Genomic DNA, 27,594 nt, shown 5'->3' on the forward strand with positions numbered 1-27,594 from the left:
ATTCCAACAAGGTTTAGGTAGGAATATATTGCAAGATATATTGCAGTTTGAGACAAGGATGATTTAAAGTTTCATACGTCATTAATGTCCATCTTTAAGGGGTCAAAAAGTGTTCTGAATTTCTAAGCACTCTGGTGTGTTTATTTTATTTTCCATTAAAATTTTAACTTAGAAATAAACCCAGTCTTAAGTATGATAGGAAATCACCTCTAGCAAGCTTTTAATCCTGCTGAGGACTGTAACTAGGCTGAAAAACTGTTTAGGTTTTAAACCCTAGTCAGAACTCAAACAGTCTTCTCAGATGTAGAAAACATTTGGTTATATTTCTGTTGCAGTTATCTTGTGTGTGTGTGTGCTTCTGCTCTTTCCCATCTGGTTTCAAACCAGAGTCAGGGAACGACTGATAAAACACCACTTCTTTTTCACTATAGTGACTGAAAACAGATTGAAGAAATTCAGATATATGTCGGAACTCATTAAAGCATGACCACTTAAATTTATTTATTTTAAGTTGGAGGGGTTGCTGCCAATTAAAATGGCAAATTTACATGCAGAAGTCTATCTATACTGCTTTCTGTGTGGTGTGTCAGGCAGCATGTTCATTTGGGCATGGTAATGGAACAAAATCTGAACTGCAAAGACATTCACATGGCAGCATAAAAAGCACTGGCTGTGCAGTCTGATAGGGCAAGGGGTAATAGTTTTAAACTAAAAGATGGTAGATTCAGAGTAGATACAAGGAAGAAATTTTTTACAATGAGGGCAATGAAACACTGGCACAGGTTGCCCACAGAGGTGATGGATGCCCCATCCCTGGAAACATTCACAGTCAGGTTGGGCAGGGATCTGAGCAACCCAATCTAACTGATGTCCCTGCTCATTTCAGGGAGGTCAGAAATAGGTGGCCTTTAAAGGTCCCTTCCAGCCCAAGCCATTCTATGATTCTATGATTCTATTTGATTTTGGCTCAACATAGTTTTTCAGTGATTTAAAGAAAGGGAAAAAGACGGAGAAAAGATGAAGAAAATCAGGCAAATATGTATGGGATTGCTTAGGGTCTAGAAGAAGACAGTGCTGAAGACAGGACACAACTGCAAATACATGGAGCTTTGTTGTATTATATGATTTTTCTTTAGTAATTTTAATACTAGTTTGTGATATCATTGGGTGGTATAATAACTTTATTGCAGAATTCAGAAATGGTGAAGAAAACTTGTGAGGGAGAACTTTATTCCAGCAATGCTTAGCCAGAAATATATGGCAGCAGAAAAAAGAAAAATATCACAGTGAAATCAGGAAAAGCTGGGATGCTACACTCACACTTTAAACACTGTATGTTTAAAGCATCATAATAAGAAATTAGAAGTGTTTCCTTGGCCTTCTCTGTGTGATTCTGAATAACAGGAGAATGGTGCTAACATTTGGCAAGAGGAGGAGTTTTCTTTCATCACTTTCATTGATGAAGGCACTTTTACCACAGTCATATTAGGGAAAGAGTAAGCTTCAGGTCTCTTACAAATTGGAGTGAATCAGATAGTAACAGTGGAGAGCAATCATGTCAGTACCTACTTGGGACACGAGATACAACACAGAGATTGTTGACAAGTGCAATAAACAGCATTAGGACTGGTGATGTCAAGACTTATTCAGGGCTTTTTAGATAATGTGGTGTTGTAGATTATTGGCACAACCAACAGCTACTGTACTCTGCAGTGTCAAAGGAATCTTGAGCACCCTTTGATGAGCAGGTTACTGATACTTTATGCTGCAGCTGATCCAAGGCACTCCTTGAGGGAATAGCATAATAATTTGGCTGCACACTAAAACCCTGTGTAAAAATACAGATGAACATTTTCTGTCTTTAAAAGGAAAAAAGATATTATTAGTTGAAACCTTGTGTTTCTGGCTTCTGGAAAAATCATAACTCACTTACCAGTCTCCACAGTAGAGAATAGGATTTTATTATGGAAGCACAAACAGACCCTTAATTATCACAGCAGTCAGAGGTGCCACTGTAATATATCAGCTTGTATTTTTAAAATAATATAAACCTTTTTCATTGGAAGAGCTGCTCTGTGCTGTTGATATGCTTGAATTTATGCAATGAGCTGGTAAACAGCAAAATCCATACTTATCTTTACCTACACAGGCATTAGAGGTGAGCTCAGGAGAAAAAAAAAAAAAAAAAAAGGGAAAAGACAGGGGGGGGGGGGGAGGGAGGGAGGGAGGGAGGACGGGAGAAACACAGTATTTCCTCATAGCCTAGGGTGAGATTAGAGTCCTGTGGATGGCAAACCTGCATGCTGTCTTCTCACCTGGTCTCGTATTCCAGCTGTGAAACAGAAGTGGAAGGTCAACATAGCAATAGTGTTTTGTAGTGGCAAACTGAGTTGATTTCCTCACATTCATTCAGGACCAGACCTCCAGTTCCCTCAGGATAATTGATTTTCACATAAATGTGCATTTCCCACTTTTATGTGAAATGTATTTCTGGACTGAAGCACTGTAAGCTCAAAACCCTTGCACAAAGTATAGCAACCCAGCATGGAGATATCAACTTTACTGTGAAGAATGTAAATATAGTGGATAATTATTTTAGGGGAAGATTTTGAAATATTTTTATTATTAATGAAGTCTCTGATTGTTTCAGAAAGTTGTTTGTCCCATGTACTTGCAGTACTCCTGTATTCCCTGCACAGCTAAGTGAATGGAAACCAAAGCTTCTGTGAGAACCAGAATAGCGCAGCACAGCTTTCTGGAGATTTGCATCCTGTCTTCTACTGACTTTTGTGTCTTAAGACAGTGTAACTGGAGTATTTTTCAGTGATCAAGACATTTGAAAGGTCTCTGTTCCATGATGTCTAATGCTATAGAAACTCATAATCCAGCTTTTAGTGCTGCACAGGCTCTCATTTCCATTTTAAATCTATTTTCTCTAAACCTGTAGGAATTTTTCTAAGACCTCTGTCAAATCTTTAAAAAACTAACCATGGATTTGAATGCTGCTAGTAGGGTAGACAGACATGCAGAGTAGAGGAAACAATCTTTAGAGTTGCAAGAACGACCTCAGAACACAAACCTCAAGGGGTTATAGTTTTGTGGGCTTTTTTCCTCTTTTTTTTTTTTTTTTTTTTTTTTTCCATGTCTCAATAGACCCAGCTTATAGTAACTAACATGTTCTGATTTGTGCCAGTACAGATTCAAGGGTTCAAGTCACAAGATTAAGGATTCAAGTGGCAGTAACAGTTCTGGAGGCTTTTACATACTGGTTTTTAGTGGAAAAGAGAGTGGCTGCTTTAATTTAGCCCAGCTGTCTATGGATCCTGGAAGACTTCAGAGGGAACATATGTGGAACTGCTCCACACTCTCATAGGTGGAGAAAGAATGGGTATAGCAAACGCATCTCCTGCATTAGTTCAAGGATTAATGACAGCTGGAGGAACTCTTAGCAAATTAGGACCAGGTTCTGTCTTCTTCGCATTATAACATGGAATAAGAGGCTGAAGATAAGAACATCAGTTTTTAATTTTTTTTTTCCATGTAACTTAAAGGGTTACAGTTAGAAACAGCACTGGATTGGGTAGACTACAGATTTGTTCCTAATGTTCTGTGTTCTTATTATATCTGTATTCCATTGTCTGAAAAGTATTCTCAAGATGTTCTTCTTTCAAGAAGAGTATAAATCTGAATGATATGCTAGTCAAAGAACTCAACTCAATTTCTCATTCATATCTGGTTTTGTTGTATATATTGCCATCTAATAGATTAAATATGCTAAACATAAGCCCCTCATCCTCTTCTTCCTTGAACACAGCCTCTCTGCTTCATATGTATGAAATTGTGTGATGCAAGTGAGAACACATATTCAGGTCTGGGATAGAGGTCAAACTAGCAAGCCAATTGTCAGGATCAATCACCAGAGCATCTGAGTACCGATGGAGTGCACAGGTGATATTTTAAGAATGAAATTAACTCTCTATAAAAAATTCTTCCTTTTAATTTTTTCACCTAGGTTTTTGGACAACTGACATTAAGCTACCTTTATCTGTTTGCTTTCACATAGTGTCAGGTTGTGTAGATTGACAGAAAAGCTAACCAAACATGCAAATACACAACAAATATACGATCAATTTGAATTGAGCTCACATAAACTGAAATATTCATACACAACATAAAAGGGCTTCAAAAAGGGAAAGAGTAACATTCACAAAAATGCTCATTGTTCCCAGAATCAGTTTTGCTTCTACTTGCACAGTGTTCCGGTTAGATCAGGTTCCCACAATCTCTTGCTGTGTGGTCTGAGGTGCAGGTCTGGGAACTCTAGCCTTCATTCTGCCAGCTCTGTGTATCTTAGCTCCTGCTGCTACATCACCTTAATCTTTCGCTTTTGGCACTTATTCAGTAAATGTTATGCAGGTACATACATTGTCAAGTCCTTTACTCACGCCAGCACCTCTCAGTGCAGAAATGCATAATAGATTGTAATATTTGTACCACCAAAGGGTGGGAAGCACTTACATTCAAACACTATGTATTCAAAGCAAAGGCAGTCCACAGATAGATGTACACTTAATCCTGTCCTGAAGTGATCACTTTCTCAGGGGAAGAGATACATAATGTAATCTCTGTACGACAAGTCTCATCCTAAATAAATAAACTTGATTGCATTACGTGGCATGCAGTTCTTGGCATCACAGTCTCCTGTCCAAAGAGTCTGGAACCAGCACTAGCAGCTCTAGGAATCCTAAATAATGAAAGGGTAGGAACTCATCAAAAATCATAAAGATAAAAGTTCAGTGCTTTAATACATGACTTCACAGGATGGTTTGAGATTTTGAAGTAATATAGAATGGCCTTCTAGAAAAAAAAATAATATTTCTATCTACAGGGCAGAGATTTCTAAAAGTCATTTATTTCTTTGGTACTCAAAAACTGTCAAACTCTTAATCTCAGATTTTTTTTCTTGAACATCCATCATTTAGAGATTTGTAATCTTGCTGTGATTCTCAAACTTAGCTCTGATACTTGTCAATCTATTTTCAGTGAACAGTCCAAGGAGTACATCTTAAGAACTTGACTGCCACCTTTAAACATTTTTCTTGCCTCTAAACCTTTCTCTTCTACACTCTCCATTTTTTCAATGTTTCTGTTCTGGAGTAACATATGCTTTTTTCTAATCAAGTAGTAAAACTGCCACTGCAAGTTCTTTGCTGCTTTGGATATATAAACATACTTACTCTGTAAGTCTGCGAAAGATGCATCAAGGAAATCAGTAAAGTTTACTCCTCCTCCTTCATTTTTTGGCTTTGAGCTATAAAGCAGACCTCCTTACTATTGACAAATTTATTTCTTGGCACTCCTCTGTTGTCATGAATCGCATCCTGACCACACGAGCAAAGAGCACAAAAATGACAAATTAGGAAGCTGGCATCAAAGTCCGCACTAACCACATCCTTTGAGTTTGTCCTCTTACCTCATCTCTTTTACTGTAGTTGTTTTGGTGCCAAATGCATGTTGCCTTGTTGCCAAGTATGTGTCATTAATTCACAAGGAATCTATGGTCATGTAGCCATATAACCATTATGGTGGACTGTGATTGAAAAAATGGCAGCTGTATGAGAGTTGAAAATAGGGATTTCTGTGTGTTTTATGTTGGGATTTTTGCTCAGTGGTAAAAAGCTTTTAGCCTAAGGAAGGCTGACATAAGTCATATGCCTTTTTATTTTATTTGGGCTTTTGTTTGGGGGTGGGTTTTTTGTTTTGTTTTGCTTTGTTTGTTGGGGCTTGGTTTGTTTGTTTGTAAGGGATTAAAAAGATGGAAGAGGAGAAATAAAGCTTTTAGAGATTTTTGTGAGTCAGTAGATGATCAAACTTCAGTTGCTCATTTTTATTCATGTGTATCAAATATATCCCATGTAAAATCCTATTTCCCAGCACAATACTCTGATTGTCTCATAGTACTTAATTGTGAAAGCCCAAGGTCAGATTTTCCACCTAAGTAGTTATGCTTTCGCATGTTTGTTAATGTTGCTGGAGGATATTGCTCTGATATCTTAATAAAGAGAGCACAGAAGATGGGTACTGAGGCCAGATTTCTGTTAGACATTGTTTATTCCTTTTATTTCATTTTAACCCCCCACCCAAAAATGGTTGCCATGTTGAAATGAAACTTACTAGTTTGTTTCTTTCTTTTGTAAATCATATTTTTTAAACCATGTTGTAACATGATAGATAAATAAATAATGCAATTATATGTATATTATAAGACATTTTCATAAATGTCAATTGCATCCAATGCTTCCTCTCTTTTAAAAAAAGAGTGAAATATTTTTGTTGCTTGTGGATTTTGTATGTCTAATTGGTGACAGGCTTTGTCCTTAAATAAATGCTCAGCTCCAATTATAATATCACTATGTCATAAGAGTGAAAAATTCTAATTAAGATGATCTGTTTCCCAGGAAAAGTTTAGTATATCAATTAATCTGTTTTATCAGGGGGAGTATTCCCTTCCCCAGCCCCTAACTCCTGAGCAGAGTCTGAATGATGAGAAAAGCATCACAGATGCATGCTGCATTGGACAAAGAACACATGCATGCATTTAAATCATGTATATCTTACTTTTTACTGATGTAATTGTGAAATATGTCCTTTTTGCATTCATAATTAGGGGGTGGAACAGATGGTGAAGGCTTAGTTTAAAATAATCTGTCATTAAAATAACCTAGCCTACTGGTAATTCTTCACTCTAACTGGAGTTTAGGTCGGGGTAACAGGGTTTTTTGAAGCATTGGAACACACTAGAAAGAATTAGGGACTTCATGGATAGTGTGAAATATGAGGGTATTCTCCAGAAGGACACTGTAGTAAGACTCCAGTGAATTAAATTTGCCTGTAGAGGGAATATGCAAAAATGGCTGAGACAAAATTCCTCTGACAAATATAAATCCATTTACTATGATGCATTATACATAAGTGCATATTCGGTCAAAGTGGTACAGTGGGTTTCATATCCTGAAAGGAAATAACCTCACTATGCTTCAAATACTGTAAAAGGCAGTGAGTATTTTGGGATAAAAACCTGTGCTTTACATTTTTGTATTATTCTGATGTCAGAGGATATAAATTATAATAATTTGCATTATTGTTCTGAGGGGCTGCAGCTAGTGACTTTTAAGCCTGAGTCTCACTTCCTTCGTGTCTACCACATTGACTTGCTCATATGTGACAAAGAAAAACTTGTATCAGTCCTGCCTGGCTAATTTAGAACAGTTTTCAGGAATAAGAAAACTGGCTCAATAAATCAGATACTTGCATGTCTTTAAAGCATTTATTTTAGTGTTCCCTCCAAGATTTCATTCTTTAACAGCTTTGAAGAGAGCATATAGATTTCAGCATGGTATTATGATAAATCTTCTTGAGGAGGGGCAAGCATTAACATTTGTGTCGGTTCTTTTTCATCTTAATCCAACCTTGGTTAATAATCAGAAAATTCTACATAGTGGGTAAGAAGATGTAATTAACCCTTTGACCCCAGAATCTTAATTGGCGCCTGTTGAAAACAGTGGGGCAGTTAAAAAAAAATAAATTAAAAAGTAGCCTGTGGTGATTGAAACAGCATAATACATAATGGTTTTTTGAAATCAAAAGTAATAGACAGCTTCAGCTTTAATCACATTTTGCATAAAACCAGTAAGAGTAGTTTTAAACAAGAAGTTGCCAGTCTACCTTAAATTGGATTGTGCTCAAAATTGGCATTTGGGGTCACCCTGACCCTTTCTCAGCTAGATGAGATAGGACTGGGTTTATGACAGTCAACTTCATTTACTTTAAAAAAAAAAGAGGAATTAAGTCAAGAAAATTTTCCTTACATTCATGGTCTCTCCTTCAATGAAAATAGGACATTATGAAAACCCAGTTACCTTTTCAGGCCCTATTTTTATATTATAGTTAACTCTAGAAGGTCCAGGACAGAAATTTTATCTGCCTTTGAACTACATTGGAGCTGTTCAGAAATTCTGTGTGGAAAGCACTGTGGTGTTCCTTTTAAAAGAGATATTTTAAAGCTGACTAAATCCACTACCTTTCTCTCATTTGTTTTGTCCTTAGTTATACATAGGTAATACAAATCATACTTCCAGATATTTCTCATTAAAACAAAATTGTTTGTGAATTTGCAGTATACAGTGGTATCACATACTCTTCTCCAGTATATAACATAACCTGTGTTATGTTGCCTTGCACCTTCTCTGAGGTCTGCTGCTCTCTTGGCATGCACAAAGGACGTACGCTTTATGAAAAATTGAAAAATTTCAACACGCATTACTTAAATAATAAATATTCATAAATAATACCTATGAATAACGAATGAGACAGTCCTTCAGAACTACTGTTTGACCTGTAAAAGGAACAACAACATTGTCACAAAAGTGGTCCGTCTCAGCCCTTTTAGACTGGTGGGAGGAACTGCCTTGCATTGGAAGGTGGCTATTTCTCCTCCTATTTTTATTGTCATTTTTACTTAGGTATTGGGACTCGAGCTTAGTACTTGGAGCTTTTGTTGTAATGTCTTTGTATTTTGGACACAGAAATAGTTAGGTGTCCATTAGCTGTTAATCAGTGGCTCTTTCAAAATACATAAATAAACTCTGATTTTGCTCTTCTGAACAAAATGCTGAATTTGGTCAGTAGTTGCACATCAGCCTAACTTCAGAGAGGTGGGAAAAGAAATGGAGAAAGAATGACTGACCATGACTTAGTAGTCTCAGTTGGCTTAATGAACAAATTTTATGGCACAGGAAGGGGCTAATCACATCCAAAGGTGTTGGTATGCTGCACTGGCCCTGCCAGTCCTTCAGTGGTGCCTCCTCAGTTACCTACCTTGTAAAACTTGGGGGCAAAAGTAAGGAGTAGTCTCCCAGAAAGAAAGAGAAGAAAAGACTAAATAAATAAAGCTATTTAAATGAAAGGAGAGAATCAGAGTTAATGGCATGGAAAAGTAGCAAGTGCTTAGGATGACTAACACTCCTCACTTCAACACCCTTCCAGTTGCTGATAACTTTCAAACTTTAGCCATGGAGGTTGAAATTTCTTTGTACACCTATGTTGACTAGAGATAATTTTATTTGTTTCTATTTTTTCCAGCAAAACTGGTTTCAGCCAATTTCAAAACTGTACTGAGTGAAATATTTCTGCCTAATCAGTACTCAAAGGTTTCTTCAAACTTTTTTTTTATTAAGCCTGAATTCCTGAATAAGATGATGTGTATAAAAGAAGCAGAAAAACCATCATTGAGTCAGAGAATTCTTACAAAACTTTGTCCAGATATGCCAGATAATTACACACTAATGCAGTGTGCTAAGCAGATCATAAATATGCCTAAGTTGTATGTCGTTCTCAAGAAACAGAGCAAGGGGACCACACAAAAAGCCTGGCTATATAAGAAACTAAGAGGAAAGTTTTTTTATAGGATACACAAATAACCTATGAAACATCTTTCCTCAAGATATCATTGAGCCAAGAATATAACAAGATTAAAAAAAAATTCTAAGGAAGATAACACAGCCATGCCAACTACTAAGAACAGGCTAGTAAGAAACCTCTGGTAGGCTTGTCATTACCCGTATGGATATTCCAAACACTGTTGTGAAGCACCTCTGTGCATACTGACACAGGGAAACTGACTGCTGCAGGTAGGCCATCAGTCTGAGGCAGTGTGACAACTTCTTGTTGTTTGTGGACAATGGAGTTCTATACAGGTGGCTGGGGAGACAGTGTCATGCTTCTCAGTGTAACAGAGGTTTAAACCAGTTTCCTCAAAGGAGCACGGAGCAGAGAATCAGAAATACTTTAACTAAGACCTTTAAAGATTTACTTTTCTGAGTAAGAGATTGTACATAGTGGGAGAGATCAGATGTGCAAAGGTTTTGATTGTCCTGGTATGGTTCTAAGTTTGAACTTCGCTGTTCCAAATTTTCTGCCTGTTAATGATGTTAAAAATTCAAGGAAGTGATGTTAATAATTTGAAAAAGAAATGATGATGATGATTTATAAGTGGCCGTAAATTACTTGCATAATATAAATGTTTTTACATGAAGGAAATCTATGCAGATTTACATTTTTATTAATTCATAAATATAAATTAGAGTCTTTCTTTAATGCCGTGTCTTTAGTGAGGCTTTGTATTCCAATATGTGGTCTATTATTTCTAGAAAACTCTGATTTTTGAACTAATTCCACCACCTACTACATCAGAGAGGGGTGAACTTTTGCCAAAGACAGCTTCTGACTAGCAGAAACAATTTCTTTCTAACAAGAAATTAGTCAAGAAGCAGAAGAATAAAAATATTAAAACCCCTCAGAAATCACTGTTGTGTATTTGAAAGGAGTGATCAGATGATTTTGTCATCATGTATCATGATCAAATTTATGTGCTTTTTCCTTCCAAAACTAGGCTGATCTCTCAAATGGTACAGTTAAAATTTCCTTTACATGTTCTTTTATCACAAGGGGATATTTGGGATGGGATTTTGGGGATTGTTCCTTGTTCCTCCCAACATTTGGGCTGTTTTGTATTTTCTGAGCTGTTACAACATTCTTAATTTCTGGAATTTTGTGATTTTACTTTTGCAATAGTCAAAGATCGTTTGCCAATAATCACCCTCATAAAAGGCAGAAAAGTAAAGAAATGAGTAGTGCATGAAAGTAGTTTCTTCCTAGCGAAATTTTTCTCTTATTCATAGAGATATACTCCCTTCTTGATGTGCAGTGATTTACTCTGTGTCAGTTTAGAATATAGTCCTTTGTTTATTAACTGCACTCATATTTCAAAAGGTATGCATTAATCACTGTAGCTGTATTTTGATTTTTGCAGTTGCAATGGAAACCACATCCAAAGACTTGCACCTGTCAAAGTAAAATCTGATCTAGACTTTTACACCGAAGGGATGAAATTCATAGCATTTCTAGAGACCTAAGCTGTAAACATATTTGACAGTAATCTGCTGATTGGCTTTGTTGTCTCACAAAAGGAAAATGGTGTGTGAGTGTATGCATGCATGTGTGTGCATGTGTGTGTAATCCTCAATTAATTTACAAATTATTGAGGTCCATAGTGGTTTGAGTGATGGCAGGATTTTATTTTCTCCTTTTGAGTTTTTGGAAATGGAAATTCTCTGCTCCGATTCTGAAGAATGAGAGGTGACTTTTTTATATACACCATTCAATTGGGAGGTTATTTGTTGTCCTTATTTATTTCTTCATGAAAAAAAGAGCATTTTATTTTTGTATATTTCTTCTATAAAACAAATGAGATAAATGTTATACAGTATATGACAGATATAAGCATGGCAGTAAATTAATTTAGTAACATACTCATCAACTTGAACTTAATATACTCATATGCTGTTTATTAATATGTAGACAGAATATAAAGGAATTGTCTTAAGGATTCAAATTAAAACCACTCTCATAAAAGTCAGAATATTTTCCTCAATTTATTCTGTGATGCCTCTGTTTGAATCTATTTCTATTTGTAGTTTGGAATTTTTTATTAATCTATTCACTTCTTTTTTTCCTCTTACGCTGTAGTCCCTGGATGGATTTGTATTTGCACTAAATCAAGAAGGAAAATTTTTGTACATTTCAGAAACTGTCTCCATCTATTTAGGCCTGTCCCAAGTAAGTACATGCTTTCAATTCTAGAACATAACTGTGTATGATGCATTCTTCTGTTTATCATTCTTAAGGAAATAATAATTTGGTTTCTGTATTTTGCATGGATCATTGAATTAGCTGTTTAAAGTTGCATCCTGTTCATCCTGAGACATAACTAAAAATTGTCTATCAGTATTGAACATTGAGATGTGTATGAAAACTTTTTGCCACAAAGGATCATTATTAATTTATTGAGAACAAATGAAGTTTCTTTTCTCTGTTGTTTTGAACTTTAAACCTCTATACCTGATAGGAAAGGGACACTCTAATAGTACTTCCCTTGTGTCCTATTACTGGATGTTTATGGAGTACCCTGCATTATCCAGGGAGCTGACACGATGACAGAGAGTCATTTGGAGTCAAGAAATGCTGAAAGAGACCATTAAAATGTCTTGCAGGGAGGGTTCCAACAAGGACACATTTTGATGCTTTCATAAATGCTCACTAATATGAAAAGATGAATTTATAAAATATCATAATTTGGGGGGGTTGTGGTTTGGGATTTTTTTTTTCATATAATTGCTGACGACTGTTTTTCAAAGATTAAAAGGCAGGAGAGAAGAGGGGCAAAAGTTGGTTGTTAACGCTTATTCCTAATCCTGCAGCATTCAGAAATGTTTAGGATGGATAGCTTCATTCTGCTTCCACTTAGAAATGAAGCAGAAATATTTTGCATGATGATTTTCAGAGTGGGACCATCTACTTCTGCTGCAGTCACCCTGAGAAGGAAAAGAAAAACTGAAATAATATTTATTTTAGCTACTTTAAATTAGGACCCACACAGCTATGAGGAAGCAATGCTTAGTTAGCATAGGCTACTTACTGTCAGTTTTGCTGTACCCCACCAACAATTAAATGGGAAATTTTAATATTTGCTGACAAAAAAAGACTAATTTTAAATATTATCTGGTGAGAATATGAATAGAGGCTCATTAAGTCCTCAAAGAACACGCAAGCGATTGGCTGTAATAAGTTCAGTAATTGTTATTTTGTGCTGGCTTTGGCAAACCCATGATAGAAATGGAAACAAGAGCTGTTTCTAGCTCATATCAGTATTCTTGTCTCTCATTAAAGTCCCTCGTTTTGTAATAGACTTTAATCCCTGACTTAATCTGTTTGGGAGTTAGTATCAAGAATCTCACATTTTGAAATCGGTGCACCACCATGTTGCTAATACAGCAAAGAATTGGAACTTTAATGTTTATTATTGTCTTATGTTCATATTAATCTGGTTTATGCATAGTATCCAACAAAGTTTAATAAGCCAGTAAAGAAGAAGGATGGATAATTAGTTTAAGCAGGTAAATGCTAATTAGGAAACTCCTGAAAGGCATCCATTATACACTAGCTTAAAACAAATTTTACAGCCCTGGTTAGTGGTGTAATCCAAATTCTGTCAAGGCAACTGCATTTTCTGTAATTGAGATGTGTATGTTTGCTTTGCATAACAGATGGCTCTGTATGCTTAGACTGATAGCTAGGAAAATAATAATTGCATTATTCTGGCCAAAAGAATATTAGCTCTTGGGTTTTGGCCATTTCAGTCAGTCCTCCTGCCAGCACAGCATATGCACATATATGGATTGGATTTTCAAGGAAATTGATGCATCTGGAATAGTGTGGCCATCTGAAATATCATCTGTTCAAGAAAAATTTGGCTTTAACCCTATGTTAGTCTCTTGTTAAAAGCATTTTCTGCCACTGCCTTTCAAGCTATAGAGTTGATAAATCTCTACTTACTCTGAACTCACATCATGTTGTTAAGACTTTGCACTTCATCTTGATCCATATGCATTTTGAGAAAGAGTTCAGATAAATGAAGCAATTTTCTTTGCATGTTAGAGTATTTGATATATCAGGGAAAATATTTCTGTGAGTTCACCACTGAAAGTACTGATGGAAAAATTACCAAAAATCAGAACCAGTACTGTGGTTTTTTATAGAATAATAAATTAAATCTACTGAGATCTACTAAAATATCTGATGCTTTTCCTTTTCTTCTCTTCTGCCTTTATGGAGACATTTTGTATTTCTCAGGCCTCTGGTATTTATATATTTTTGATATATTGTTCTCTTGGTACAGCATTATATAGCTAGTCTCTTAATAATTTCAAAAGAAGTGCTGTAGCTACTTCCTACTAAATCACTAGTCAAAGCTTATTTGTTGATAAAAATATCAGCAAGTCTACCCATAGAACCATTTCTCAAACTATACTTGGAAATGCTACAGTTTTCACCACACCAAACTTAAAAGACTTGTGAATTCTGAATTTCTGGGTTGGTGCTATGTGATACATGTGGTGGTGTATTTTTTTCACTGCAAGTAAACATTGATACTCCAAAAGTATATATTTGTATAGAACCTCCAGGCAGTGTAGCACTTAAAGGCATTATGGTGTACGATATTATTTGAAATATCATCATCAAGTGCTGACTTCGGAGTCTTACTTTCTAGTCAAATAATTTCTCTAAGAATTCATCCTTGTTTGCTGCAGTTTTTTTTTTCTTTTTTTTTTTTTTCAACTAGTATGCATGGAAATAATGTAAAATACATATTTTTATTTGCAAAGCAAAATCTCATGTCTCCTAGTTAAAGGAAAACAGTTCTTGTATTGAATCTCAGCAGGTGAAAACAGTTATGGTAGTCAATTTTACTCTTTTCTGAACGTTTAGAGCCAGTGGTGCAAAACAAATGGATGCTGATGTTCTAAGATAGCTGCAGGACTAATAGTAAACAAATCTGATAAAACAGTATCTTGGAAGGTAGCCTGGAAATGATAATAATAAAGTTACCCCTGGCAAAAGTAACAGTATATTTGAACAGTAAACAAAAACTGTAATAAATATCCTTTTGACATTGCAATGAATATAACTGTCATGTAGACACCCATCAACATATATATTTTGAATAATTTTTTTGAATAATTTTTCTTCCTGCTAATGCTAACCAAGAATTTTAAGCTAGTTTGGCAGATGTATGTTTTAGACCACACCATGGAATTGCAATTAGAGCCATTTCAGAGAAGAGAGATACATTTCAAAGTTTAGGAAAAGACAGTTAGCTGAAAATAATGAGTGAGAGAAGGTAAAGGTCAAAGCAACAAAAATGGACCAACAATCTCCCAGTAAATTGACTTAAGTCTATGTTAATTGTCATAGCTCAGTTATACTTGAGGCAAGCTGAAATAGTTCAACATACTTTCCAGTTCTTTCATGAACTGTAGTATTTGTTGAAAGACCCAGAAACGTCTAGAAATGTACAGTATGGCCAGGATTTCTTCTCTGGGTTGGACAACATGACTGTGATGGTGTAGCCAATACAAGCATCTTTTTACACCGGATCTCTGTAGTGATGTAATACAGTTTGTTCTTCTTATATATCTAGTCATTTTCCAAGTCAGCTGGTAATTTTTTGATATCAGGGTAACTGCCATCTTTGGAATCTTCAGTCCCGGATTTCCTTTTAGAAATGGCATGAGATTTCAAAAGAAAATGGCTAAGCACTGAAGAGACATTCAAATCCCTCCTTCCAGCAGTTAGAAGTCAGTATGAGTGCTTCCCTAAGAGATTTCAATTCTCTTGAAAAGTCTCTGTGTTTGAAACTTAGACCAAACATATGCTGAAACATAAATAGTAACAAATAGGGAGAAAAATCTATCGAGAACCAGATAGAATAAAAATGTGTTATCCAGAAAGGATAAAATTGTCTGACATACGATGTTTCGGGTTCAATAGAAAATATTATGAGCTTATAATATGTATAGGATGCTTTTGCTTTCAGGAAACAAGTTCTTAATCATCTCTTACAACAGTTGTACTCAGCAAGGATAGTATCCATTGTTTCCTGCCCATGAGGTCCACATCTTAAAGTAAAAGATTTCCTACCTTTGCTCCTTCTTGTCCAGGCCACAGAGCAGGTTTGCAGATTGGCCTGTTGAAAAGAGAGCTCACTAAAAATGAACAGTGCAGCTGCTGGCATAATAAGAGATAGATGATACAGACGAAACAGGAAGAAAACAAGAATAAAATTTTGAGAATTTATCCTTTTGAAAATAAAGCAGGCAAAACCAACAGGTATATTACATGTGTACTCTGTTACCAGCAGCATAACCTATCTCCTTATTTTGGCTTTCTGTGCATTTGTTCTATGAAATGGCAAATAAAATTATAGCTACAGCACACAAGTACAAGGTCAAATAAATGACAGTACTCATTCTATTTGTGAAGCTATTCTGAAAAGGAACCATGGTGCCAAATGTGGTTTATTTGAATAATAAAGAAGAATTAGATTCCCCTGATAACTTGGCTGAGGGCCAATAAATCACTGGAGGTTAAGAATGCTTTGCAACTGCCATGTATTTCTTTTGCTTTTACAAAGCACAAACCTCAACTACTATGCTCTACCTGTTTTTCAATGCAAATCAAGTTGAGGTTAGTAGATGGTTAAAGGATTGCTTTTGTGCTCTGTTTGCTTAAAAAATAATATAGAGCAATCTTGACACTTGTGCTGATTCTATAAATTCTACCTTATTTTCTTCCTATACCATTAACAAAATAATAAGAATAATAATAAAGCAAAAAATAACAAAATCCAGGAACTGTAATTTTTTTAAAGCAAAACTAGACAATAACCAATTGAGAAAAGAACTTGCCTTTTTTTTTTCTCTTTGTGACGTTGTCATTATTTTAGTGTTCTGAATTTAGATACTTCTACATAAAATGATCATTTGTGCTCATTTAGTAAATTGGTACACTAGCACTGATAATTTTTAATAGTTTTTCCCATTTAAAAATAGCAAATAAAAGCCTGGGAAATTCTGTGTTGATCATGTGGGGCTTTAATTTTTTTTCCTTAACATTCATTGTAAGAATATTAATTTACTGTTGTGTTTTATGCTAAAAGAAGTGAACAAGGGAGGAGTTCTATTGAAATAGAGAAGCTCTGAGGATTTTGAGAGCAGTAAGAAAATATAAGTATCAAAATAATTCAGAAACAGTACAAGGCACAGTGGCACATTATCAATTTACAACATTTAAATTGATAAATGCTTGATGGTGAAGGCCTACAAGGGCACTTTGAAAAGCAAATAGCGACCTGCTGAAGAAATTGATTTTTCCCCCCCGAAAATGACTGCATGATGCATCATTTGACTGCATGCTGTCCAAGTGCTTGACAGAGATAATCTCAGCAATCCCACGGGTGACCTTATCGTTCTCACCAGGGCAACTTTGTCTAGGTTCTGACTTTGTGCATGTCAAGGTTTCTTCAGGCAGGATCCTTAGGGGGAAAAAGTTCCTCTGTTCGATCCAGATATTGAACCACTCTTGAAGGCACTCCCCCACCCCCAAAAAGGCAAGCTTGTTTCTTTTCTTCATAATTATGAATGAACTGAACAGAGAAAATATCTATAGACACAGTATCTTTGCTGAAGCCATTATTGCCTTCTCAGTGTAGTTTAGCTTAGCTCTTAAAGGAGAAAGGATACCTGCCATTAGAGGTTATCAGACACAGTTGAAAGACTCCAAAATGTATGGCACTCTTGTACATAGCAGAAATATCCCACCTGCTTTCTTTCTCACCCTCACTGTTCACAGCTTTATTTTTGCCATCCTCACAGTATTTCATATCAGTGCCTAATAATTTTTTTCTCTATGTTGTTGTTTGTTTTTTTTTAAATCCCTATCCCAACCCAAGAACTTTTAAGACAACTCAAGTGCAAATGACAACCTGACAGAAGTCCTGAACATCAACATCAATATGCATAATTTTGCATAGACACTCTGTAACAACCTTCACTGTATGGTCATGAAGTGGTCCAAAACACTTAGCCTGTTTTATCTGGTTATTACCAAACTGGTTTTGTCTTGCACAGAGGAATATATTGCCCAAACTGTGATGACTAACAGCATTTTAAAATTTGCAGGATTTTTGAAAGTGCTTTATATAATGAACAAACTATTTTTCATGTGCAGTTAGTAATTGTTAATTACAATTACTGACTAGGAATCTGTTGAAAGCAGCAAATGTTATGCTCTGTTTGGTACCCCAAAACTGCTTTACCCACTGCCTTTGACACCCACAGTTCACCGTATTCAACCTCTTTTACCTCCTTCTTTCATCCACAACATTAATTCTGAGTGAACAAGACGTGCTTCCTTGCTTTTGACAAGATTTGCTGCAGTATCATGCGACAAAAACCCAACACTCATTCCAGATTCAGAAAGTAGGATTTATAACAGCATTTTAATTTAATGTTGGATGTCGAACATATAAAGAGATCACAGTAGTACTAGAGCTGAAAATTGATGCCTTTTTTATTAGTGTCCTCTCAGAAGTGGGTGAGCTGCTGTTTGTGCAATGGAGCACAGAGCACCACAGTCAGATGAATGAGGATATGCTATCTGCAAGGAATCATATTTCAAACCACTGTCTGCTTCTATTGATGTGCTCAGAGTTGAAAGGTTATGCTAGTAAATGCCATCAGAATTTTCAGCATTAGAAATCTGTGGAATAATCCGCTGACTGTCACTTTGTAGTGAGTCCAAATGCAATACATGGTGACGCTTTAATGATTTTTTTTTATTGAAATTAACTTATTGTTACTGCTCACACTGTTTTGCTTATTCTTTTATAGTGTGTTTAAATACTGCCAACAGTATTGTCTTACAGGCTCCACTGAATATAGCTCTCTGTTGAGTTCACTAAAGGAATCCAGAATGTCATTTTACATGAGAATCATGTTTCCCTTATTTATTCCTTTGAACATATTTTATCAGCCATTGAGACTGAAACATTGAAAGTCTTTATGCAGAAGGGATTCACTGGTTAAAATGAATCACAGATTCTCCATGCAATAAAATATAGCCTTATTGGTTTAACACTTAAAGGCTGAAGACTTTTTATGTCACTTAATAATTTCTAGCATTTGCTGTTAAAGGAAAAAAAAAAAAAAAGGAAAGCATTTGATAAGGTATTTTCATTGCAATTTTTAACTCTTTCCAGTACTGAATAAGACTGAAAATATTAGCAGTCAGACCATTTGCTTCCTGATGGATTCAGTGGTTTCAGATTATTTTAATAAAAATATCTGGGGGAAATGAGTAAGACAATTTAGGTATTTTATGTTTCTCTTTCCTATTAAAGCAAATACGAAAAGTTTTCCTGAATTAAGATTCATATTATCCAAATTAGCTACAGAGTACTTTGGTATCTTCTTTGCATTGCTTTTCAATGTATTTTTGTAGAAGTTGGAGAATATTCTAAAAACAAATGGCTGTAGAATAACTGGGGGGGAAAAACCCAGATACAGGTGAGGAACATTCAAATTTGCCCTAAAGATATTTTCCATGCTTTTCAGGCACATTAGAGATGAGGAGAAAAAACTCTACCTTTTAAGAGTAAGTTCAAAAAGTCATTCTGCTGGTGATGGATGAAAATTTCATTTCTAAAAATAAATAAATTGTAATTAATTAATAAGAAATAGCAATAGTAAGAAAACATGCCTTTCACTGCTTTTACAATGCACTAATTATAAACTTTGATTTTCTTTTACATCTGTATTCAAGTCAGGGCAAGAGAAAATCATAACTCAAATATTTTCCATTGTATGAAATAATTCAAGATTTGTAGCAGAGAAGCAGTATGGGTTCACGTGACAGAACTTCCTTTCCAAGCACTTGAGAGGGGTGGGTCAATCCACAGATGCTCAAGGGTTGGCTTAAGGCTATGAAAGGAATAAAACAGTGCCCATATATATTAAAATCACAATCACTGAATGATTCTGGGCTAAAAAATAATGCTGCAAAAATGAAATATAAAAAAAATACTTTAAATTCAGTTCAGTGATATTTTCAGCTGCAAATCCCCACTGACAGTTCCACCAGTCCAACTAAGGGGTTGCATATGAAAGCACAAGATCAGGAACAAGCAGCTCAGGAAAGGGATAGGAAATATGTCTTAATCTGCTTTTGCCAACATCATGTATTCTTACAGCCTTGGTCAGGGCTGTATTTGCTCTGTGTTCAGTCAGAGTTAACAGAGTAATACCACTCTGGGAAGAGAGAATTGGTAAGAGAACAGAAGCATTCCAAATTCTGTGGAGAGTGTCTTCACTGCAGATGGGATCTAGCCAAGAGAACCTCCGAAGTCAGAGGCTAATCTTGCTTAATCCCCGAGGTTTGTAATGGAAATTCAAGACAATCATGTCCATGTGCTATTACCCTTCCAGTGTTAATCTATATTCTTTTGTCACTCCCTGTTCACCTTCACCATTAAGATAGACCTATGCTGCTTTAGCTTTTTAACCCCATGTTTCCCTGTATTACCTTCTGGCATTTGAACCAGGATGCCATCTGAGACCTCCTCCGTCTGTGCTTCCAATTGCACAGCAACTGACAGAAGCTTCCTGCTTAAGTCACAGATCAAAAGGGAATGCTCCCAGGTTGCTTTCTGCATTTAGGGGACAGGGAAAAAGAGCAGCAGAAAACTTGTCAGGCTTCCTGTGAGCCAGTACTTTATCTTACTTGCTCAGCTGAGTTCCTTAACAACATTCACATTAAAAGTTCTCTCTGCTCATACCTTCAGAAGTGCCTGCATTCATCCTGAGTAACTCAGCTCCACATGGATGATGTTTACTTATCATTCTCATGGCACTCCCACAGAAGGATCCTCTGCAGATGAATCCACAGAAGAACCAGTTCACCGCCATTTTTCAAGCTATGCCACCGAAATCTGACATCCCATCCTATCACTCAGCATGCTCTAGCAGTGCTGGCATAGCCAAAAACAGCTATGCAGCAGAGGGGTACTTCTACTGACCACCTGATGAGGTAGTAGAAAACTAGGCATTCATTTTTCCCAGACAAGAGTTCAGATGTGGCAACAGAGTGAAGTGATAAACTTCCTTTGCCCAGAGTTTGAAATTCAGGGCAGAAAGGCGAGAAAGAAAATGACTGCCTTCAACAATGAGGAGACATGTCTAAGAGCACGACTTATCTTCCCTTTAGAGGTAGGAGGCACATGCATATATTGGAGGGATGGGGAATCAGATTAGTATGAGTGGACAGACAAAAGAAATACATCTCTAGTGTGAGCAGGCAGGAAGGGGAAGACAGAATAAAACAGCACACTTCCTCTACTCTTCCTCATGAGGAGACATGCTGCTTCTTCCTCAACAACCAACCTAAATTTTGCTAACCTTTGATATTTAGAACTCACAGCCCAGCATCAGCTCAAAGAGTGAGTAACTTGGTTCCAAGTTACTCAAGATTTATGAAAATAATATTTTAAAGGACTTATTCTGAGGGTTTTGCACCCTTTGTGACTTTGTATTTTCAAGTGCTCTTTTTCCATTAGCTACATGAATGCTAAAAATGTACTTTAATATGTAGGAGTTGTCTGAGACTTTTTGGGAATATCATGATTCTACAGAAAGGCCTTTGAAGCTACAATCAAACCACCTGATTGGCAATAATATTATAAGGTTTGGTAACAGTAAAATATAAAGGGGAAATACTGTCTTATTTCTCTATTTGAACAGGATCACATGGATCTATAAACGAATATGGTGTATTCTGCTCATACTGTATTCCAGATAACTTTTAAAGCCTTTGTGTTAATAAGTCTGGGCTTATACTAATAAAATGTATGACAGAATTATTACCTATATTAATTATTTCATGTTTAAGATCCTGTATTTGGGTCTTTTGGACAAGTATTTTCTAGGCCGTGTGCTGCTGTATTAGGATGTAACTGTTACAGTTAGGCATAGTCTATACCTTTTCATACTGGGTTTCAGAAAGATGTCTCATTTGGGACAGCACTTATTCATGCAGAAATGGTAAATACAAAGCTGTATGCATTCCTGAGATTCCTTGAATAACAATGGATCTATCCATGTATTCTTATTGAACTTCCATAATGTATGCATAAGAAAGATATGATGAAAATTGTAAATGGATGTCTTCTATATATTGAGGCATCAGGTATGAGTCATGACTTAAAGTTTGTAGGAAGAGATGCTTCCTTTTCTAAAATTCATTAATTCAGTTGGAGAAACAGTAGCTTTCCCTCCTACGTTTGTTTCTCTTGACATGACATGAGTCTGATCCACAGCCTGTAAGGCAATGAAGAGACTTCACAGATTTTTGAATGGTTCTCATTTTACTCTATATTGCCAAGATGTTTGTTATTTTACATTAGGAATGAAGATATATTCTGTAAGTTAATGAGCAATCCCTCTGTCCCTGTAAGCAACTACTACTTTGAATAAGAGTGGCAGTGATTTCTCTTTTTTGTTTTTTATTTGTTATAGTTTGCTTGCAAGTTTTAAAACATTTTAGTCATATGATAGCTCAGTTTCTTTGTCCTGTCTCCAATTTTATATATTCAGATTCAATTAACCTGAATCAACATTATGTTAAGGCATTTTAGAGGATTCCTGCATTAATTGTAATTGCTATATACCTTATTTACTGCAACCTTCTGTGCAGATGAGCTAGTGTCTAACCACTGAGGAAGATGCATTCCGAAGACAACGATCTTCAGGATCAGAGTGGTTGGCTAAAAAAATGTAGTGGAAAAGGTATATATTTTATTAGTTGCATGTTTGGGAGGGGTGGACATTATGATATTTTTATCATCTGTTTCCTATCTTCTTCTGATTCAGTCTGTCTTCCTTGTTGGCTCCCAAATCAAGTTTTGATATATTGTTGCTTGAGTGTACAATGCCTTCCCAACAGAAGGCAGTTCAGGGGAAGAATTTTTAATAGAAAATTATTCAGTCACTGAAATGCACATAAGCAAATTCCAGTTTCTAGAGGTGGGCTTCTTTCTCTTTCATGCTCATCGTGAATGTAAGGATTTATCTTTCCTGCTTTTTGGCAAAAATGTGTCTGCAGAAAGAATTTTTTACACTTCAAATTGAACTTATTCCAGATGTTTTGTCTGGCTAAATCAAAGTAGGTTCCTTAATACTTGTTCTATTCTCCTCTTCTTTTTTGATATCACTACATTCCTCTAGGTTTATGTACACTTGTGACTGCGAAGAAAGAGCTTATGTGTCTGATGGAAGGTCTCTACAACAGACAGATGCAAAACAAATTATGTTTTTTCCATTCTAAGTGGTTAGGAGCTATTCAACTGGTATAAGCACGTTAGTGCTGTGCCTAATTTGGACAGTGATGTGACTAGATCTGACACAGTCCAGTCTGCATTCTCCTGATGCTTTTGTGATAAATCGCTGCAGATTAGCAAAGTCTGCAACCTCCCTAATGAGGGTGCAAATTCTTGTGAAATAATAAGAATAATAAGTAAAACTGGAAAAAAAACCCCAGATATATAAATGTAACTTTTACAGCTCGTTAATTAAAATTGACATTGTAGGGTTTCGAAAGGACTACAAAAGGACACTACCATTTTAATATGTTTTGGAACATTTTCAATTTAGCAACCAAGAAAATCATGTCATTCTGGAATCCATTCACCTCTAAAAACACCAGTCTTCAATTTTAAATAGCATTTGTAGAAATTAAAAAAGGTAAACTGAAAATATTTCTAAAATGTCACAGCTTCATTGCAATACTAGATGATATGGCCCATCCCTTCATTATCATCTAGAGCAGCTGGGAAGGTGCTGTGAAAATAGCGCCATGTCTTTTAAAATAACTAAAACCCAAAGATTTTAAAGGAGATTATACATTCATACCTATATTTGCTATTTTGAATCAAGTTGTTGATGTGTGATATTCTTTATTATGGCATTAACATCCATGTCACAGCAATAACAGAATTTGCATATAAACAATCACCATAATGTATTGGAAGTAAAAAAAATCAGGGTTTATTTTTATTTTAAATAAAACACATATCCTGAAATGCAAATATTTATTCTCTGTGTGTATAATATGCCCGTGATAGCTGATAATTTTCTGATTCTCTTTTATAGTCTCATTTAAGTCGTATTTATTCCCTTGCATCCATGGTCTTCATTCAACACTGGACATCTTAGTGAGCTGTAGTACAGGGTTTTTTTTGGTTTTAACCTTCAAAGGAATTTAGTTGAGCAGATGCTACATTGAACTAGTCAGAGTCGAAAGGAAATGATATGGCTTTTAAAGGGCACATCTAGCATATCTACTGGGCTAAAGTAATTCTGGCAATGCTTCAAAGGATATAACTTTTGATGGTAAAGTAGGTAGGCTACAGAATGAAATCACATATGGCAAGCTGTCAAAGTCTTCCTACACATTCAGTACATTTATATAAGTGCAAATGGATGCTGCTTAGATGGAGTCCCTAGCAATTTCCTGTTAAATCTGCTCTAAGATTATCTGATATTATTTGACTAAATTATCTGTAAAAGCTGGGGACAACTTTTATGATCAAATATTTAGAAATTAGTTTTTTCTTTTTGGCAGATTATCTGAAAAATGAACTGCAATTGTATTAACACTTAAAAGCAAAGGGCTTTCAGTAATAGCAATTATATCAAAACAGGGATAATGAATTGCTGTATATCAGCTTGAAGAGGACGTATTTATAGGTCAATGATGTCAATAGCTATAGTTCTCATAGACACCTCATTTCTTACCCTTTTATTCCTTGCTAATGCTAAGCAGACACAGTTTTAACTTTTAATGAGATTGGTGACTATGAGAACCTCATTTCACAATGGAAAGGAAGATTACAAGGGATGAATATTTTTCACCTTTCAAAATTCAGTCATAAAAGTTGTTGCCCTTTTACAAATGCTACATCGATGATTAGCCATCCCCCTACCACCAATGAAAACAAATGCAGATGGGCAAACTTTTAAGTTTTCTTTTTTATATATATTCTGTTAGCTGTGTTGAAAAATGCTCTAGTATAATGACAAAATGCAGGATGCCTTACAGAGAATACTGGCTTTATAGCTAGGAGCATGCACGCATATATATTTATGTATAATACATCTCTGGGAATGAATCTGTATGGTTGCATTCTTGAAAGAGGAATCTTGAAGTTGTACTGAAAAGCCCTTTACCTCTGTCCTACACTGTCCCACATTAGTAGGAGGTAAAGAGTGTGCAGCTGCAGCCTTACAGCCCTGAGCACATACGTTTGCTTTCTGATTTTGGGCCATGGCTGTCCTTGAGAGCTATGGTAGGAGGAAGCACATTTAATTTTACTGGAGGGGAAGGTGCAGTGTGGTTAGTGCTGTTAACTGTTGAAGGCTGGAATCTGTTTACAAAGAATGGAATCTAATGAGATTTGGCCATGGAAACTGAAATCCCTCTAGACAGACCTTTATATTCATTTGGCCCCTCTCACACACTTATGCGTGGCAGTAGCACATGCTCCCATCACAACTCTGAGACTGCATGCCAGATATAGGCAATCAGGCTGTCTAGTTATTCATGTCTTACAGGATCCAAGAGCAAAAAAGGAGTACAGAAATGCACAGCTTTGGTTAGGTGTCTGTCTCTTATTTCGCTCCTATTCTGCAGCTGCAAAATCACGCCAATATATTAATCACATGAGTCACTGTACAGATCACACCCTTGGCCCCGATCATAAGCATAGGGCATTGTAGATTGTAGAAGTAAATAGAATGAAGGTTTGTATTGATTTATTTAAGCAGTGGTTGCTTGCTCAGTGGCATATGACTCGGACAAATCTCAGTGTTCTTTTATTGGAATGGCAAATAGCCTCTTGCTGGTATAAAGGCAAATCCATCTGCCAGTTTCAGATCCATTTTGTAATAGAAATGGGAATGTGATGAGTGCTCAAAAAAATCTTACTGCTTTAACATGAGCAAAAAAAAAAATGCTGTTGTGTCTAGACTGAGCCTCAGCTGAAATTTTCTAAATTATTCAGTCTGAAACAGATGTGTGTCCTGTAAAAATTTCTAAATAGTGGTAAATTTGACAATGTGACAAGGAATTGAAAACAGTTTTCTGACAGATAAGTGTTAAAACAACAGTAACAAAAGGTAGTGCTGCAAGTTGAACTTGAAATAAAAAGAGTATGAGTAGAAGAAAGGATAGATAAATCATAACAAAATAGGAAAATAGAGTATGAGCAGAAGAAGGGATTAATATGTCATAACAAAGGCTCGGATCCTGGAAACACAAACACAAGAATTCTCACTAAAAGCTGTGAAACAAATGATAAATCTAATCAGTTAAATCTTTGAGGGATTTGGGCTTGGATTTTTGAACTGTAGGAACTCTCATTAAAATCAGTGTCAATCTCACCAAAAACAAAGCAAAATCAAAATTTCTGGAGAGGAAAATTATGACCAAATGCATTTAGTAGCAATGCTTGAATTTCAGTAGTGAAAAAGTACTGATATTGTGTGTTACTATTTTTTTTCTTTATACCCTGTTTACCTCTATAAACACCCAAAATTGATGCGTAGGTTGTGTGCGTCTGCTTTATCATTTGGTTGCTCAAAAGTGTGAAATTACATGTGCTTATAAAAGTAGGACATGGATCTCAATGTTTAATTGATTTTTTATATTGTATATATTTAAAATATAGGTATGCACAGTCTGAATTTTAGAAACGTAACTAAACATCTAAAATAGTGATTGGTGTTAAACAACAGCTCCTGCCCAGGAAACAAACAAACCAGGGAAGAATGCGTCAAAACCCATCAGTCTCTTGTTGGGCCCATGCCAGGAGAACAGCAGATTTCATATTGAATTGAAAGCTCAGCATATTTGAACATTGAGGCCTCAGCTGTGATAGGGCATGACATTTTAAAATTGGCATCTTTGCTTTAAACAAGGAAGGTTTTGGTGTTTCTGTAGATGTCCCAGAAGTAGTGTGCAAGGGTACACAACTGAGAAATAGACATATCCCAATGTAAATGTGTGTTTACAAACCAACTCATTACCAAAATAGAAACTTGATTATCAGTGCAATATACACACAACTTGGAAAGAGTCAACTGTGGAGCCTCTCCCTTCAGGAAATTGAAATTTATGTTAGCATATGTGAAATTTATACTATACAGTATATTTGAATTGAATACACTTGATTTTATCCATAAAGTTATAAGAGGTTTCCTCACTGTATAGGGGCTTGACACAGTTCTTGAGCAGAAATAACCTAGATTAAGCAAACTATCAGTGGTCCAAAATATAAACACTCGCTTCCCATTTGCTCCTTTGGCTCCAAGAACAGTAAGCATCTATTATGAGTTAAAAAGTGTGGGAGTTCCCTTCAAAGACCATTGCTCTATGGCATGATCTCCTTCTGGAATCCTAGACAAGGTGTTCAAAGTGACTCTGTGTGGTGAGAGCTGGGGAACAGAGATAGGCTAATTGAGTTCCAGAAATCATATGCTGCTGTTCATCTTGTGAATAAATGAAACCAGGGCTACGGCCATGAGGGAAATCTGAAATGCTGGTCTTATCTTTCCTGATACCTGCAGTCATGTGTAAGACACAGGCACAACTGAAAGTAGCAGGAGTAAGGCAAAACTAATTGATGCATAAGCACAGCTGAATGGAAATGTAGAAAAGGAATGATAGCACCAGTTCATTTTCTATAGAGATGGCTTTTTCTCTCACAGATACATGAGTTTGGAAGCTGCATGGCAGGTAGTTTCTCACTCTTCTCTGCTGATGCATGTACTAGGTTGTTTGTAACTCTTTTCAAGATTTTACTTAATAGTATTATGGTGTGATTTATACCTTCCAGTATGGCACACACAGCTCTTCTTGATGTACCTCCATTTGAGATAAAGGATCTACCTCAGCAATGAATTTCATCTACTACCTTAATTTTCTGAAAGGTTGCTATAGTGGTATGATATTCTTCAACCTCTATGACAACATTGGGGCTCTTTTCTCTTTGTAAATGTGAAAAGGTTTATGTGTTACATAGCTAAAGTA

The 27,594-nt window shown here is 35.9% G+C and overlaps 1 protein-coding gene across 2 annotated transcripts in view; it reads left to right on the plus strand.

The window, feature by feature from the left end:
* The window catches only part of NPAS3 (neuronal PAS domain protein 3), a 607,366-nt gene that overhangs the window by 413,769 nt on the left and 166,003 nt on the right, over window positions 1-27,594 (plus strand). For both annotated transcript variants that reach the window (XM_042047597.1, XM_042047598.1), the window contains one exon: window positions 11,587-11,676. In XM_042047597.1, the coding sequence (XP_041903531.1) occupies window positions 11,587-11,676 (90 nt within the window). The remainder of the gene's footprint in view (window positions 1-11,586; window positions 11,677-27,594) is intronic.

This window comes from Corvus kubaryi, unplaced genomic scaffold (assembly GCF_017639235.1).
Source record: "Corvus kubaryi isolate FWS band 111438036 unplaced genomic scaffold, C.kubaryi_AGA036_p1.0 66, whole genome shotgun sequence".
NCBI classification, from domain to species: domain Eukaryota; kingdom Metazoa; phylum Chordata; class Aves; order Passeriformes; family Corvidae; genus Corvus; species Corvus kubaryi.